The sequence below is a fragment of the Candoia aspera genome, chromosome 7 (assembly GCF_035149785.1).
Source record: "Candoia aspera isolate rCanAsp1 chromosome 7, rCanAsp1.hap2, whole genome shotgun sequence".
Classification (NCBI taxonomy): Eukaryota; Metazoa; Chordata; class Lepidosauria; order Squamata; family Boidae; genus Candoia; species Candoia aspera.
In genome coordinates, this window is record NC_086159.1 from 82,195,473 (window position 1) to 82,211,967 (window position 16,495).

The window sequence follows — 16,495 nt, forward strand, 5'->3', positions numbered from 1 at the left end:
GCGGGGTGAGCTCCCGTTGCTCGTCCCAGCTTCTGCACACCAAGCAGTTCGAAAACATGCAAATGTGAGTAGATTAATTGGTACCGCTTCGGCGGGAAGGTAACGGCGTTCCGTGAGTCATGCTGGCCACATGACCCGGAAGTGTCCTATGGACAACGCCGGCTCCAAGGCTTTGAAACGGAGATGAGCACCGCCCCCTAGAGTCGGACACGACTGGACTTTACGTCAAGGGAAACCTTTACCTTTACCTTCATCTGGCTTATCCTATGAAACCTGCTCCTTAGTATTTTTTTTGGGGGGGGGGCGGTATGTCATGTTCGCCATTCCAATGTTGCTGGTACATCGTAACGTTTCGCATGTCATTTTGCTGATACGTGTTTCATCTGGGAAGGGAGGAGGATTCCATCTCGGGGAGTTGTTATCCGTTGGCTGCTGGGTTGGAATGTGTTTGGGTTATCTCATGTGTTCAAGGTTACTTTCCCAGGACATCAGTAGAAACGGTTACCAGCACCTGGGGGGGGGGGGGAGTTTGCAACGGCAGGGCGAGGGGAGTGATTACGTTTTGAGCCGAGGGTTTTTAGTTTGTATTTGGTGCGCTTTTACTCATTCTCAGCTTTCTCTGTATTTGCATACTATTCTTCTAATAAATCAGATATCATTAAGTACCTGCTTGTGAGTCTGAGTCTATTGGGATAGGCAATCATTACACCCTTATGCTTATGAGACAATGCTGAGTTGATCCCTGATAATTCCAACAAGACTGGCAAGACAGCAAGGCAGAACTCAGCCAATCCTCTGACTGAAGCTGCAAGACTGGAAGGAGCTAGAGTGTGTGGAAGCAAGAGGCTGAACACTCAGGCTGGTATCCTGGCATGCAGTCTCGATCAGGCTGGAACGCAGAGGCTAGACAAGGCTTGGCTGGAGTATCTAGGCAGGGCTTGGTTCTGGAGATGAGACTGGACTTGGCTGGAGCGTCTAGGCGAGGCTCAGATCTGGAGACAAGGCTGGACTGGACTGGAGCGTAGAATCAAGGCTTGAATCTGGAGACTAGGCTAGACTGGGCTGGAGCGTCTAGGCAAGGCTGAGATCTGGAGGCACACCCGGATCATGCAGGAGCGACATGACAAGGCTTGGAGCTGGACGCGAGGCTGTGCTCAGCAGGGACAGCAGGGAGAGGCTCTACTGGAGCAACCTGTGCAGAAGGCGATTCCATGAGGGCAGAAGGCACTGGCGCTGGTCCACGCTGGCTACAGGTGAGGTTTCTGATGCAGGTAGGGACTCTTCTGCGGGGGCTGTGAGCTTGAAGGATTGATTGTCTCCGGCAGCTTGCTCTTGGCATGCCTGCCTTTTTATTCACTCCTTTTCATGCCGTTTCCCATTAGCAGCCAATCAGGCTTCTTTTTCTTTCGTGCGCTTCTCTGCTGTCCTCTCTTGAGCACTGATTGGAGGCTTCAAATTTCCCTCTGGAGTTTGTCCAATCAGTGCCTGCAATTTCTCCCGTTCTGCTGAGTCACCTCCCAGTTTTGATTCTGCAAGTCCTTCCTGATAGGTTTTGTTTTCCCTTTCTGACTCCGAATAAGTTTCATTCTCAGAGTCAGAAGCAGGCTCAAACCTTACAGGGACTCTGACCAAGCCACAACCAACAGGCATATACAGGTAGTCCTTGCTTAACAACCATTCATTTAGTGATGGTTCGTACTTATAACAGCACTAAAAAAAAAGACTTATGACTAGTCCTTGCACTTATGACCACTGCAGCATTGCGTGGTCACATGATTGCCATTTTTGACCTTCCCAGCTGGCTTCCAGCAAGCAAAATCAATGGAGAACTGCAGATTCACTTAATGACCGCTCCAGAAAAGGCTGTAAAATCAGGTTGGATTTGCTTAATGACTGCATCTCTTAGTGACCAAAATTCTAGTCCCAATTGTGGTTGTTAAATGAGGACTACCTGTAGACTTAAAACCTATCTATGGGCCTATTCAAAGACATGATCAAAGGCTTCATTCACATACAAATAAACTGCTTCCCACCAATCATGTATGGTAGAAAGATGCCTCTAACGCTTGCCACCCAAGAAACCTGACTTCCCCATGTCTCCTGCACTGATGATATTACTTGGCATGTCAATAAAAAGTTTACAGCCCCAAAACGTAGCCCAGAGTATAACACAAGATGCTAGCCTTGAACTGCAGGTATTCTTTACTATCGCACTTGAGTACGTTTCTCCCAAAAGTGATGTAGAAGTTTAATTGAAGATTGCCCAAATCTTATTGTGCTTGAGTAAAATTATTTTCTGGTGGATATTCAATTTTGGAGACTGAAGAAAAAAATCTGGCATGTGCTAGGATTGCTCGATCCTTCCTCCCTGCCACAACGTACCAAATTCAGCCCGGTTCCAGCTACGCTTGCTTGTTTTGATGATGGCTCCTTTATCCAAGCCAATCCAATCCAAGGAAGCCCGTGACATAGCTGTTATTTCATTTAATATGCTGTAACTATTGGAACTGCCAAGGGAACACATCCATTTGGGGGTAAAAAGTGACAGCCCAGCACATGCTGCCTTTGCTGAAACGCTTTGCCGGGACTTTTCGACCCTCCTCTTCCCACTTTGGTTTCAGTTCCCTGGAACACGCCTGACCCTCCTCCCAGGTTCTGATCTTCATTTCTGCTCCTTCTCGTAACAGGCACTGGCATGTGAAGTACCGAATGTAAGTTTAAACTGCATGGGTCTGTTGCAGAAAAAAATAACCCGGGGAGTTATTGGTCCATGCATGCATTTCATAGCAGTGTTTCTCAGCCTGGGCAACTTTAAGACGGGTGGACTTCAACTTCCAGAATTCCCCAGCCAGTGGCCAAATCGCATCCCACATCCTTGACAGATTTGTAACAGCCCTCCCCAAATCAGCAAAATAAGATGTGTTTACTGGCAAATCACTCACTCCAAAAAGAAATAGCCAACAGTATAAACACATTAAGACATGGTGGAATATATTCACGTGTGCGTACAAGGCAGCACATACACACACATACGGTACACACAGCCACACCCACGCCCCAATGTTAAACACCCGAAAAAGACTGCGGAGCAGCTAGTTGTGCAAATAGGGAAGCCTTTTCCTCTGGATGCCATCCTTACATTCGAGTAGACCTCTATTTTTGCTCTATGGTTTCTCTTGCTGCTCATGTGGTTGGCAAAATTAGCGTCTAGCGGTGGCTTAATTTTTTTATCATCACTTACGAAGCAGCACAAAAATATGCAGCCTGAGTGTGTAACGATTGTTGCCTACAGCTTTTTCGTGGGGAGGGTATTGGAGTAGGCGGGAGTCAGGGCTGTGCCGGAGAAGACTACCATGCCAACCTTGTGTCGACTCCCTAGGGCAGAGTTCCTCAACCTCAGTGACTTTAAGTTGGGGAATTCTGGGAGTTGAAGTCCACACACCTTAAAGTCGCTGAGGCTGAGGAACACTGCCCTAGGGTGGTCACCAAAACTGAAGACCATGAGGCTGTCCTTGAAGGTTGTCTGAAGGCACCAACATGGTGACCAACTGTGCTGGCCAGAAACAGCTGTTCTCTCTTATGAGACCGGTGCGCTTCCTCTTCCTCTCAACTTTTGCTAGACCTTGCACTGCTGTTAACAAAGCCCCACGTGGTTTGGGGTCAGCGAGTCCGAAGGCCCCCTTCTTCCCCTACTTTCCTACCCCAGCTGGAGAAGAGGATCCTGAGCAGCAGGAGCAGCTTTTCAAAACTAGCCCCTTAAGGGAAGAATACAAGCTCTGCCAGCTACGAAAGGCTGGCAAATTTTCTAAATTCTCTCTGGACTGATTTTCCTCCACTGCTGCATCGGCGTGGGTGTTTTAATTTTTTAGAGCTGCTGTTTATACCTCTCGATTGCCATAGCGTTGACCTCCAGAACTTGAAACGTACTGGGATACAGTACTTGTGTTTTTGATTTCTAGTTTTGAGTGCCCGTTCATCATTAAAAACATTACAATTTTGGTTTAGATCTTCTGTTTTAGAATTAAGCAAGCAGGCTGTGCATTGCAAATAATCTTGATGCGCATGGAGTTCTTGAAAGGAAACCATCTTGGAAGCAGTGTGCCCTGGCCATGACCCCCTCCCATAAAGAGAAATGAGGTTCTCCTTGGTGCCCCTTTTCAGTGGATTTTTCCTTCCTATTAAAGTTTTCAGAAAAGCTGTGGAGTTTGTGTGTGCGGGCTGCATGTGTGCATGACAAAGTCAAGATGGTGGCTGCAAGCAAGCGTGCAACTGAATCCTTGCCATTTTTCTATGTACACCATATAGTTTCTGCCGAGATACTCATTACACATCATTAGCTTAAATCCAAGCCCATCATGCCATCAATGCCCTGAGTAGATGTTCTGACCAAATGTATTATTAAAAAAATCAATTTATTTATTACAACTCCATTTATAGTAATAAATGAAAAAGAAAAGGACGGGGAACTTTGTACAAGAATTATGTACAGCTTGCAAGTAAAACATTCTTTATTTTACAGTACAAACATTAGCGAATCGAGTGAGCTGGGCTGACCAAATGTTGGCCGTCATCATATATCCTTGCAAAGCACCATCACACAGACATTTATGAACGTATTAGCCACGTTAAAAAAAAAGTAACAAAGTTTAAAAGTTACAAAAACAAAGCAAGAACATTCAAAGGTTAAAAAGCAGCACAGGATCCTTCACTTAGAAACAAGACCTGCTTCAGCTCACAGCAATTCCTTTGCTCAGAGCTTCCTCACCATTTCCCCCAGATTGGCTAAAAAAATTAAAATGGCACAATTGAATGGGAAGACCCAGACCCCTTTTTCATGTTGGGCTGGGGACAGGGAGGAGACTGGTATAAACCACCAATTTCAATTTCTCTTTGACATCCTCGGCTGTGACTCCTTCCTTCCTGCAGCTGAAGGGATTTCTCTATAGCAATTTCCTTGGACAACCTTGGCTGATAGTAATTACAATACAAAAGTGGTCCTTGGGATCAAATTAACCAGTATCCGAAGCTTATGAAAACTTCAGTGTAAAATTCAGACCCTCCTTTTTAGTCCCATTCAGCGAGAAACAGGAAGAACAAAAACATTCTTTACAAACCCTATGAGGTGCTACTTAATAGATTTGATTGGGAATTTACCTTCTTACCCTGCCTGTATTGGGATGTATGTTGAGACACTGCATTTTCCTTTTAAAAAATATAATAAAATCCATTCCTTTATACAGATTTAACCGGTGGTCAAGATGTTTAACTATTCCTTTCATACTATAAAAGGATTTGACACATTTAAAACCCTTAAGTAAAAGCTAGCAATGTTGTCACCACGTTTTGATGGATTTTTACAGGTCATATTTATTTAAAGCCATTAAAAATAATAATTCTAAGCCTTTTAAAAAGAAATATTGTTTTTCTTGGGGAGGGGTCTATTTCAAGAAAGAGCATTTTAAAGTCAGCCACAATGCTTCCTAAAACTAGTTTTCCTAGCTTTGTGTGTTCCCCAAAGCAAAATCACTTTTTAGAATCCAAAAGAGGAGGAGATGCAAAATGTTGAAATGAAGACCGACAGCTTTCCTTGCCTATGGACCTGCAGCTATCATAAATTTGATGCACGCAACTAAAACTATGGGCCTGTGGCCAATTGAAGATTTTCAAGGAGGGGTGGAAAAAATGGAAGGAGACACATGCTCATCCACATTCAAAACATGGTATGTTGGTTTTATAGCTTTTGATATGATCAGACAAATCAATAAAATTCATTGTTGTTGTTGCAAAGGGTTAGCAGGTCTCTCCTGATGCTTGTCTTCCTTAAAAGTCTGAGAATGAATCTACTGTTGGGTTCTTATGGGTTCTCTGAGCTTGGCTGTGCACTGATGGTGTGTCCTAGCTGGATGAGACCAAGAACCCAACAACTCAAGTCTGGGCTACTGATGTTCTCTACCACTGGAATGTATCTGCTATAGGGCTCGGCAGCCTGCTGGGAGGAAATCGCTATTGTGAGAAACAAGAAAAACAGGAAAATGGAGGTGTGGAGGAAACATATTTCGATTTGCAAATCAAACCTGTAAGAAAGATAGCGTTCCATTACACTTGCATGGAGCCATCTGAACAACAACTAATCCTTGGGAATCCTTTGCCTCAGTGGGGGCAATTTCTGGTTCACAAACACATTAAACAGGTTTTGGAGATCCTTGGTGAGAGTCAAGGCAACGGCTGATAGAAGCCGAAGCCAACAGCTCTTTCTAAGACGTGCCTTGGGTGCACCACTGACATTTGATGGGTCTCTCTCACCCGAAAGCAAGGAGTTAACTCTAATCCATTCGCAAAGGAGAGGAGAATGCCAAGGTCTCTCACAGAAATATTTTTATATAAGCTCAGCCACCTTATAGGAGAAGGTGGCACAGAGACACTCTGGCAAGAGAAAAGATTGCTACTAACACAAGCACATTCCTGGGCTGACAATGCAGAATTCTGCATTCGCCACTGCAAGTTCATTCACGCCAATTCAATCAGAATGGTGCACGTTTAAAGAGATATACAACAGGGAGAAATTAATTCTCACCAGCACTGCTTAACACACCTCGTGTTTCAGGTGACCCTGTATCTTTTGGACTAAAGCAGTGTTTCTCAACCTTGGCAGCTTTAAGATGTTGGACTTCAACTCCCAGAATTCCCTAGCCAGCATGCTGTCTGGGGAATTATGGGACTCGAAGTCCACACATCTTAAAGTTGCCAAGTTTGAAAAAAAAACACTGGCCTAAAGAGTCACACAGAGCTCTCAAACTTAATAGGGTCTGAAACTTGTCAAAACTTTCCCCTGAATTCAAAGACTGTGTCCAGAAATGTGGGTGCTGCTTCTTGTACACATTGTCTAGAAGAAAATTTCACTGATCCTAATAAAGTCTGCTTCCAGTTCAGGTCACTTGTAATGGAAATTCAAGGAGAGATTTCTTTTGAAACCACCTTGTCATCTTCAGGCACTGTCGATTTTGAAGAGACTTCTAAGTGCCACGATTGCCAAGAACAGATGAAAACATAACATTGAGCAGGTTAGTACAAAAATCCCCTGAAACACAGAAGACATGTATGGGGGCCTGAGAAGTTCAGGTTGAGGTGGTCAAGGAACTTTTTCACCTCAAAATTTGGTTCTGGAAGTGAACTAGAGCCTCACTCCACAACGGAAGGTTTGATAGGTGCAAACCAAGTCACATTAGGCTTTGACCGTTTCCTCCTTGCCCCACAACACACGCACACACAGAAGCCCCAGTATCTAGAGAGGGCAGCTGAGGATATGCATTAATGTTTAAAACAGGTGCTCTCCCAGCTTTAACCTTCAACAACCTTTAATACCTTGGGGGATCTTTGCAGATATTTTCCCTCTGTTGTTTTGAGAATTCCTGGAAGTCCATATGACTGAGTCTGTGTGACTCGGTGTCAGTCAAGTCATCATGACACATCAGGAGCAGCAAACCGGAGAAGCCCTTTCAGGAGCTCACACTCATTGTAACTGGACTAGCTTTTTCATAAGTGACTGGAGACGGAAGAGGACCCTTGACCCCCAGGTATATTTTTTTTAAAAAATTCTCTTCTGTTTAAAATGAGTATTTAAGATATACTTTCTCAGGGAAAAATTCTCAAGCTGAACAATGCAGACATCAGAAATAAACTGGTTTTTGAAAGTCTACACATCCCTACGCAACACAGCAAGGGGTGCAACTGGATATACCACTGTGTATATATGCATCCAGATGGGTCTGAAGACACGTGTCTCAAATTCAGAAAACACAAAGTGGCCATAAATCAGCACAGTGTGAAAGCAATGACATTCCCCAGGAACTGTCTAAAACCTCTGTATCCTCTTCAGTCCCAAAGTTTGCAATTCAGAGTGCCCTTAATAAAAGATTCAGCTGTTCCACATCTGCATAACAAAAAAGCTGCAAACTGCAATGAGGGAACTGCTGGGTTGGAGAATTTCTCACCCATTTTCCGGTAACATGTAATGAAGACAAACTAGCCAGCTCTTTTTATCACAGAGGAGATTACAAAAATCAACAACATACAGAGCTAAGAAAATACTTTGACAAAGAAGAGGTTCAAAACAGGCATTCACAGTGGTTCAGGCTTAAGAACTGAATTTCTGCCGGACTGCAGGAAGCAGCATGTTGGAGCCACACACCGCAAGGACTGGCCTCAGCTGGACCGACGCGGCCCCAGTGAGAAGCAGCATTTCCAATCAAGGATGCATCCAGTCTAAAAAAAGCATTCGCACGTTGCTTAATAAAGAAAAATAGCATGATTTGAAATACAAGTCGTACATGGCGATTCAGTGCACATACAGTCACTGAAAGTACTGCAAGAATATACATTTTCCTTTACATTAAACTAAGAATCCAACATTAGTTTTAATAAATATGCCACCGATATGTTTTATTCTTTGATTGTGTGATAAAAGAAACAGGGCACCTCTTTGGGGGCACTGAAGCCTACTGAGAAACAGGGAGAAATGTTTTTCAGATGTGATTACCTTTGTCTCAAGTCTGAAAACATTACTGACCTGGCAGGAGAACTAATCCAACTGTACTGGCAGGAAGAAACGAAAAGCATTTCTCGCACATGCCCGTAAGCACACGCACACATTCTCACAACCAGCCACTCATCGAGGGCTCGGACCCCAGGACTCTACTCACGGTGAGAGAGAAGCAGTGACCTCAGCAGTAAGTCTGCCCCTCTCCTGTAGCAACAGAAGAAAATATTGGCAACAGAAGCAAAAGTCCTCTTTTTTGAAGATAAAGAGAGCACACCACCTCCTGTGCATTGAGCTGGGTGACTTTTCCAATCCCGCAAGAGGTTGTATCTTGTGTCCGAGGAGGCGTGTGCATGGCCTAGCTCAGCTGGACCTGTTCCCCATCTCACGGCAAGCAAGTCCTGAGGTGCAAGCACCAAGCGAACAGCCTCCCCACTAAAAAAAGTAAAGGCGTGCAGCCTTGCGCTGGTGAGGTGAGTTGCTTCAGACGCAGCTAGGGCAGCTTCTCTCTATGGGCTGGCTGCTTCGCAGAGAAGCCACGCATCTTCCTGGGCTCGCACGGGATCCCCACAGGCTCAGGAAGGCACCTGGCTGAGTTAGGGGGGAGGGGGCCAAGAGGGTGCGGCAAGGCTGACCCACGCTGTTGCCGGCGCCGTAACTCAAGCATGTGCTTTCCTGGAGCTCCAAGGTCAGCAGAAGGCTCTGCTTCCTTAGGGAGCTGCTGCTGGGTGGTGAGAGAAGGTGCCCGCGCTCTGGCTCTGAAGCATCCCTGCCCACTTTGGATCCAGCTACGCCGCCTTTCTCCAGCCTTGGACAAAAGTACACGCCACACGATGGTGGGACTTAGAAACAGGGGCAAAGAGCTGGCAACACAGCACATCTGGGACAATTCAAAAGGTGAGAATTCAAGAAATGTTCAGAAGTGTGCTGAGCATGACTGTTTTTAGTGCTCCGTTCTTGTAGAAAACAAAGCCCTTGGTGTGCTGTCAGTGACCTGTCCCAACAGCTTTCTTCAAGTTTAATTTAATTGTTGGCCCATCAGAGTTAGAAACATTAAGGTACTCAGCTCTTTGCAGGTATTTTTAAATGCTGCTTTGTGATGACTGTCCTGTCATTCTTTTTCCTTAAAAAAAACAAACCAAACTTTCTTCTTCTTTGTCTTCTTTTTGATATTTGGCTCATTGAACAGCAACATCTCCTGGTCCTTCCGTTTCCTTCCACACTCAGTCCCTTCACCGATTTAAGGCATCTTCTTGTGTTCCGTTTGGAAAAATAATAATTAAAAAAAACTTTGTATACAAACTTTAAAAATTTCTTATGTCACAAAGCAGCCATCTGTTTTAGGAAAATATATAAATAACCTCTTCACTCCCTCCCCCCCTCCCCCCCCTCTACTAAAGGCGGCCTCCCCGTTTCAGATAGCCTGACTGTACACGGGAGGCCTCGCCCGCGCGTCCTTGGCAGGGGCCGCACTATTTACACAGCTGAGCTGGAAGCAGTCATGGGGGAGGGCATCTCTCATGAGGAATCAGTGCAAGGAGAAGGTGGCGGTGGGTAGAGGTGGTGTGTGTAGCTCCGTTCCGTGTACGGGGAGGGCGGGCAGCTTTCGCAGTTCTCCTCGGCCGACAAGTACTGGCTGCGTGGCGTCGGAGGTGGTGGCGTGGGCTCAGAATCGTAGTTGAGGTCGCTGGCATAGCCTTTGCCCCCCACTGCCATTGCCCGGCGGCTGGGTGCGTAGTCGCTGTCCCAAACATCTGTGCTGCATGGCGTAGTGGGGGGTGCGAAATGACGGTAGCTGTAGGGCCTGTAACTGGGCAGAAAACATTAAGAGGCACGTAAGTGTCAACCCCCAAAAGCAGCCGCAGGTCATCTGGAGCCACGTGATGTGTCATCTGCGGCCACCGAAGATCAAAGGCCTTTTGGACTGACTTCCTCTTACAGAGAGTAGCTCCAGATGATTCCCCGTGTGTCCTCTATCAAGCAGGCTTTTAGAATCAGAGGACCCCTTCGTACTTTCATGGTTGGTGAACCAGGTCTGTCTCCCAGCAATCAAGCAAGAAGAATTCCATGCATGCAAGAGAAACCCTGGCAATGTGGCCCTTCTTTTCTCCAGACACAACACAAATATCTGCTGCAGACCAGTCAGGAAATAACCCGCAAGTAGCACAAAACTCAGACTGGGGACGCTGTGTGGGGTTACCTGTATGATCGGTGGGTAGAAGGGCTGTTCGAAGAATAGCCAAATTCCATTGTGTAACGAGAGTCCTCTGTGGCTGGTGACGGAGGAGGGTTCAAGATCTTTAAAGGAGAACAGAGGGAGTGTCAGCTTTAAAGGAACCACAATACTGTGCCAAGGAAATATTTTCTGCCACACCATGAAGGCCACCCGTACTGAATACTGAACTAGCCTGTTACATACAGTACAGTGCTAACCGTAGAGGTATTTTCTTTTAGTTCATCTCATTTAAATCCAGATTTCTTTCCCCCTGGTATGACTACAAGCCGTGTTTCCCACTTGGCTTCTGACCACCTCCAGATCAATTTGTACTCTATGTCCCTGTTCCTTTCAGCCGGCATTGCTTCCTTAAGGGAAATATTTATTTAATATCTTCATAAATCCCTCTTCTGCTTAAGTCCCAAAGCGGTGTATAGAGAATAAAACAAAACACATCAGCAATTATAGCTGTTCATTCTCAAGTCCCATGATAACCTTTCTTATAGTACTTTCCTTCAAACAACATTAAAACAAATGCCAAAAATGTTCTTTACTTCTATTTTATTCATTATATTTATTTTCTACCCTTCCTTCTTGAAGCACCCATTCTTCATAAACAAAATTTAATCTGGCCAAGAGAATATTTTATTAAGGTAATTTCACCACAGCCAAAAACCCTCTTTCAGTACAAATTAAACATTTTATATTAGCCAGCATCCCCCTCAATTGCTCCAGTAGATCCCGAGAATCAAGTTGGAGTTTCCACATTGGCCAACAGATGCCGCAATATGTGTGCCGCACTGCCCTTCCCACGGGGATGCCTGAGGATTTCATTTTTTCCTGCAATTTTAAGCAAACCATCTGATTTGCGCTTTTTGAAAGCACACACAAACAAGACATACTGTGGTAACTTTCCTGGCACAACCCCAAACCAAAGAACAAGGGGGAAAGGCACTTTAGCTGTTTCTCTGACCGAGAGGTCAGAAGTCTTCCTTCTGCAAGACCTAACTGGGAGGCCATGAAAATGGCTGTCAAGTTTCCACCAAGATGTATGGATGGTGCCCTCTGCTCGTTACTGTTTCAGGGTGGGCTTTTTAAAATTTTAAAATTCTGTATTTCATTGGTCTGGGAGAAGGGAGGGAACTGAGATTAAAAAAACAAGTAGAATGTGTTTGTGAAACAGTGTAAAGAATGAGAATGTGCACTCCATCATACACTGCTGCCCATGAAGAGAAACAGGACAGGGCAATTTGGCAAATCCCTACTTTCCACTAGAGATGTTTAAACAGACTGCGCAACTGGTTTGGCCAGAACTAAAGATTACATGGGAAATTGGGGGGTTCTCCCTGAGGGCAGGGGTATTTGCTGCGAATGCGGCAATATTCAAACAACTACCCATCTCTTACAGTGCCCTCTGGGACCGACAGGCACACGGAGTGACTTATTGGTCGGAAGCACCTCTACCATCAATGTGGCCTGATACTGGGCTTGTTGTTTATTCGTTCAGTCGCTTCTGACTCTTCGTGACTTCGTGGACCAGCCCACGCCAGAGCTCCCTGTCGGTCATCAACACCCCCAGCTCCCCCAGGGACGAGTCCGTCACCTCTAGAATATCATCCATCCGCCTTGCCCTTGGTCGGCCCCTCTTCCTTTTGCCTTCCACTCTCCCTAGCATCAGCATCTTCTCCAGGGTGTCCTGTCTTCTCATTATGCGGCCAAAGTATTTCAGTTTTGCCTTTAATATCATTCCCTCAAGTGAGCAGTCTGGCTTTATTTCCTGGAGGATGGACCGGTTTGATCTTCTTGCAGTCCAAGGCACTCTCAGAATTTTCCTCCAACACCACAGTTCAAAAGCATCGATCTTCCTTCGCTCAGCCTTCCTTATGGTCCAGCTCTCACAGCCATATGTTACTACAGGGAACACCATTGCTTTAACTAGATACTGGGCTACAGTTATATAAATGTTATATTTTTATTAAATGTTTTTAACTTTTTAACTTTTAATTAATATTCTCCCCCTTTCTATTTCCTGCATTTCTGACACGACACAAACCAGGCCCACGTTTTCTCCCGTTTTATTCACGTGGTTCCGTCAACTATACTGAACTGAATTGCTTTTGTTTGTGTTGAGCGCAAATCTTCTGGATTTAGATACCAAAGGAGTCTCTTACCGGAGGGAAGTAGGCTCCTTTGATGCTTGAAGAGCTGCTGGAAGAGGCCCCGGTGACGTGAGCTCGATCGTATGGTGGCCCACTGCTTCCTGCCATGATGCTAAGTGAACTGATCACAGATTTACCACGGGACATTCCTAAAAGCCAAAGAAATCCAGTTAAGCACTTGCAGGAAAAGGTGTTTATTTAAGCATGTTCAACCCAATTTAACAGCAGTCCTGTTGACTTTATGACCAGGATGAGGCAGGGGCCATTCAGAGGAATTCCTCCTCCCACATTACGCATTTCTTCACAGGGTCAGTTCCAAATACCAGGAGCATGGAGGGGACAAGCAAGACCAGCGCTGCAAAACAGCTCCGCCTGTGGTGGAATATTCTGGGCCTACAGGGCAGACTTGGTGAGGAGCAAAGCAGGGCAGGTATAGGTGTACCTCCCAGGACCAGTGTGACGGGAGGTATCCTGGGGAAGGGGAGAACCTGAGACTCCAAAAAGATGTGCCTGAGGAGTCGGTCTGCCCACCGCTCTAATCCTTTACACACTAAGGGAGAGATGTGATCGATGCACTTCTGGCCCCAACTGCCTCCCGAAATGGGAGACACTCTTCCGCACACCTTCTATGAGACTTCGAGGCACGCTGGGTATTTTCTTAACTAGCAGAATGCTCGGCTGGCCTCCTGCCCTGCTGCCTTCATCAGCATTTTCCAAACTGATTTTGCTTTGCTCTCCTTTCCTTTCCAATTAACAGTGAGAGTTACAGTATCAAGAGTACATCAGGACCCGCAGCTTCTGCAGCCTGCAGGGGTGGCCTCTTTCCCGGGCGATTTCTGAGCTCATCTTCCGCTCAGTATTTCATTTCCATCTGAAGCTGGGGTGGACACCCTTGGATCCCTCTTCCCTCCATTCCAGAGACAGACGGACAGACCACACAGAGCGCTTTTGGGCACTGTTTACGACTGGCATTTCGCTTGAAGAATGAGGATGAAAACTCAGGGCAAATCTTGACAGCCAATAAAACGCTATCAGGGGTCATAATAAATTCACAACAAACAGCAGACAAAAATGGCTGCAATATGTGCACACTGTGCAAAAATCTGGCAAATTATCTTTGTTCATGACACATCATTGTAACAATTAGAGTCTCCTGGCTGGAGGCGTCTGGATCTTTATTCTGCTGGGCTCTGCAAAGGACCACTGTTAGAACTATTTTTTAAAACTTGGATGAAGAGGAAAAAGTGGAGAAAGGCAACTTTTCAGGCAGGGTGAGGATCAATAAAGGTAGCATCACGTGAGGTTATCAGGAGCTTAGCTCAATGGAAGCGTGTCTCTTAAAAAAAGTTCCTTAAAATATTTATTTGCTCTATGATTTATTTGATGATTCTGTTGCATCACTGATGGCTTTCTTGGAATATCTGCTCACCAGGTTGTTATGTCTACCTTAAAACACACAGTATTCTCTGCATCAAGTGCAAAAAGGTACTGTAAGCCACCTGGAGTCACCATGTGTGAGTTGGGTGGCCTTGTAAATCTGTTTAATAAGTAAGTAAATAAATAAATACAAACTCTGGTTGACACACATCAGCAAATGTTCATTGGTCTATCTAGGAAGAAAAGATGGTGTCCAAGTCTGACCTGGAAGAGATCCAGAAAGGGAGCTTGGGTGAGGCACGTAACCCAGAGGAACAGAAGACGGTCCATGAACAACGTAGTCGTTGGTCATTGTTTCCCCATCTCCCTTCATGCGCGGGCACAGCACTCTCTGGCAAACGAAGTACATAGCGCCAACGACAAAAACGGTAAGAATCACACCAATGATGGAGCCTATTGTATTGGTGGCGGGTGGGGCTGGTTCTTCAGTCATGTCTAAAAGGAAGGAGGAAAATCAAACTCAAGAAAGAGAGACGACAGCCCTGTAGAACTTCCGTACTTCTTAACGTCTTCTGAAACCTGCCCAGTTACGTTAATGAGAAGTGGAAAAGCATCCTGAAGTAATTGACCTGTTTCCCTACGTTGATACTTCCCATAAAATTGAGTAGCAAAGCTGGGTGTTTTCACCCATGAGCAGCCCTCCACGTGCTATACAGATTAAAGCTGAATTAGAGAGAACAAGTCACTCTGAACATGCCGTGTCTGGCTGCACACAGCAGCGCACCATCAGAACATGAAGGTTTCGGCTAAGTCTGCAATGCAGCAAAGCAAATTTTGTCATTCACTTAATATTGCACGCTGCTGAATAATTCTGACTCCCAGCAGCTTACAACAAAATAAAAGGCAATGGAACAAAAACAAGGAACAAAAACGTATCGCGATACTTACAGCAGCCCTGTTCATCGGAATTATCACTGCAGTCCAGGCTGTGATCACATTTCTTGTTCTTCCCGATGCACTGACCACTAGCACACTGGAATTGATCAGTTAGGCAAAGTACTGGAGGAGGGAAAGTGAAGCCACCATTAATTGAGGAGAGGAATATTTACAATTGCAAGTTAAGCATTCAGCATAAAGACACAGACAACGGACAGCATCAGTGACAGTTTTAGGCCAAAGCAAAACAAGTTCATACATTGTAATTTGTATTTTATGGTTTTAACTCTGATTTTATTGTAAACTGCCCAGAGTCCCCCTCTCTTGGGGGAGATGGGCGGCAATAGAAAATTGAAAAATAAGTAAGTTCCTAACTTTGGACCACATTTATTACTGTTTGCCTTATTTAAAGATTTGCAACTTGCTGTTTTAAGGTCAACGCTCCCAGGGAAATGCACAATGAAGGGTAAAGTCAACAAAACAAAGCCACAATCTGGTCAAATTAAATATGTAAACTAGATAACAAGCTTTGCAAATGGTAATTAATAAGTGAAAACAAGGATGTCTTAGTCCCAGTCTGAAAACTAGCAAGGATGGGTCCTGATGGGCATTAGCTGGAATAGGATTCCACCAGCAGGAAACCACCATGGAAAAGCTTCATCCTTCTTTGCTGAGCACCTAATGGCTTCAACAGGAGGGCAAGAAAGGGATTTAGAAGTTGTAGATGGCTTATTCAGCATGAAACGGGCACCACAGTAACTTACACCTCTTCGCTAATGCCAGCATTACAAACAAGACCAGAATTGTACTGCCGAGCAGCACAAAAGTGAAGATGCTGGCCAAAACTGCATGGTTACTCTCTCTGCGGACAACCCGGCCAACCAACGCAAATGGTCTTCCCAACTAGCAGCTCCTGGAACACACTGTACAGATAAAGCTTCCAAGCTATTGCAGAAATAACCTAACCCAGATGTCACTGGAACAAAGATAAACAAAACCAACCCATCTTGAGTTGATCTGGCTGCTTCCTCTCTATTTATTTGCAATGGGGCATTCTGAACCCCCAGAGGGGGCCACTAACAAACAATTTGCTTCTTTTTAAAGTCTTGCTGGAAATATCAGAAGCCTTGATCCTGCCCTATTCCATGCTACTTAAAGCTGAACATGAGGGTTGGGGGGAGAGTCCTGGAAAGGTTAAAGAAGCAGAATGGGGAGAGAAAAATGAGTAACTCTAGCCAAGGAAATAAGAGATTGGACCTATGAGGATTAGTA

General features: G+C 45.2%; 1 protein-coding gene across 1 annotated transcript in view; it reads right to left on the minus strand.

Annotated features, from left to right (window-relative positions):
- Nucleotides 1-4,479: 4,479 nt before the first annotated feature.
- LRP6 (LDL receptor related protein 6) overlaps nt 4,480-16,495 on the minus strand; it is a 92,138-nt gene continuing 80,122 nt past the window's right edge. The window contains exons 19-23 of the mRNA XM_063308326.1: nt 15,236-15,346; nt 14,552-14,782; nt 12,923-13,059; nt 10,737-10,834; nt 4,480-10,346 (exon numbers count right to left, since the gene is read on the minus strand). Coding sequence (XP_063164396.1) covers nt 10,055-10,346; nt 10,737-10,834; nt 12,923-13,059; nt 14,552-14,782; nt 15,236-15,346 — 869 coding nt within the window. The 3' untranslated portion in view covers nt 4,480-10,054. The remainder of the gene's footprint in view (nt 10,347-10,736; nt 10,835-12,922; nt 13,060-14,551; nt 14,783-15,235; nt 15,347-16,495) is intronic.